The 1,365-nt window shown below is 69.9% G+C and overlaps 1 protein-coding gene across 1 annotated transcript in view; it reads right to left on the bottom strand.

The window, feature by feature from the left end:
- Positions 1-269: 269 nt before the first annotated feature.
- ARHGAP23 (Rho GTPase activating protein 23) overlaps positions 270-1,365 on the bottom strand; it is a gene marked incomplete at its 5' end in the record, with an annotated part of 13,061 nt that continues 11,965 nt past the window's right edge. Inside the window, 2 exons of the mRNA XM_042831831.1 lie at positions 270-789; positions 830-1,248. Of these exons, the coding sequence (XP_042687765.1) occupies positions 270-789; positions 830-1,248 (939 nt within the window). The remainder of the gene's footprint in view (positions 790-829; positions 1,249-1,365) is intronic.

The following is a 1,365-nucleotide window of genomic DNA, read 5'->3' as shown; positions in this document are numbered from 1 at the left end:
GGGGGGGGGGGGCAAAGGGCTCGGCCCCCCCACCATGACATGGAGTTGGGGACAAGGGTGGCTTCGTCCCTCCTGGGGCTGCACCGGGGCCATAGGGAGAGCGTTAAATAACAGCACAATTAAATACAAGCACAAAGGCAAGTCCTTAAATTAAACTCTGTCCCCTCCCCCCTCCCCCCCCATCCCCGCAACACCCCATAAGCTGGAAGGGGAAGCGGGGGATGAGGAGAGGGGGGGGGGGGGGGGGAATCGGCAGCAGCCCCAGGAGGTCACAGACACTGAGGGAAGCGTAGGGGGCCGGCGGGGCTGGGGCTGCCCGGGGGGGTCCCGGTGCCGGGGGGGTCGGGAAGCACAGGCCGGGTTTTGGTGGATTCCAGGCTGCTGAGCCCCGAATCCGGATCGCGGAACGGCCCGGTGGGCACCGACAGCCCCCCCCTCGACCCCTTCCACTCGTTGCAATTGAGGTCGGTGATACCGCCGGGCAACACCAGCACCGTGTGCCGCCTCCAACGGCTCTTCCTACGCCGGGTCTCCGGGGACGGGGTCCTTCGCAGTCGCACCCCCGTATCATCCGCAGAGCCCCGCAGCCGCTGCCGGAGCTGCTCCCGCAATGACGGCCGCACCGGGGGGACCCGACCGCCCCCAGCGCCCTCTGTTACGGGCAGGGCGAGACCCCCGACGGGCAGCGTGTTGTCCCCCCCCGGCCGCGCCCTGCCCAGCTTCCTACGTGCCAACGTATCGCATTGGATGAGGCGGTGGGAACTGAAGGAGGGCCGGCCGGGTGATGCCCTATCGCCGCCCCCCAGCCCAGCCGCCGCCCCCCCCCGGCCCCGCTCGGCTCTCCGTGTCCGTCTCCGCGTGGCTCAGCTCGCTGCGCTCATCATCCGCCTCCTCCCCGCGGCTTTCGGCCACCGACTGCACCTCGGAGCTCAGACTTCGCTCCATGGTGGATAGGGTGGAATACCCCGACACGATGGAGCGGGCGTCCGCTGCCGGTTCCTGCCCGGTACCGCCGGTTTCCACGGCGTTTTCCTTCCCGGTGCGTGGGGTTCCGCCGGGTCCCGGTGCGGTGGCCGTGCCCTCCTCCTGCCCCCGGCCCCGCGTATCTCTGTGCTCCGCGTCGTCGTCGGTGCTGCTGCCGAAGCATTCGGCTTCACGCCACTTCTTCCTCTTGCGGGCGACGGCGGAGATGAAGGGGATGGCCGGGAGCTCGCGGGGCGACGGCTCCTTCCGCGACGGCCACGTGCCCTGCGAAGATGGCAACGCAAGGTTGGGGCCGCGTTGTGCACCCCGACCCCATAAGCAGTGGGGCAGCACCTCCCCCTCTCCCTCCATCCCCTCCCCCTCTCCCTCCATCCCCTCCCC

This window comes from Centrocercus urophasianus, unplaced genomic scaffold (genome assembly GCF_019232065.1).
Source record: "Centrocercus urophasianus isolate 14NV4802_14NV808 unplaced genomic scaffold, USGS_Curo_1.0 seq_362, whole genome shotgun sequence".
In the NCBI taxonomy this organism is placed as follows: domain Eukaryota; kingdom Metazoa; phylum Chordata; class Aves; order Galliformes; family Phasianidae; genus Centrocercus; species Centrocercus urophasianus.
This window is presented reverse-complemented; position numbering and strand designations above follow the sequence as displayed.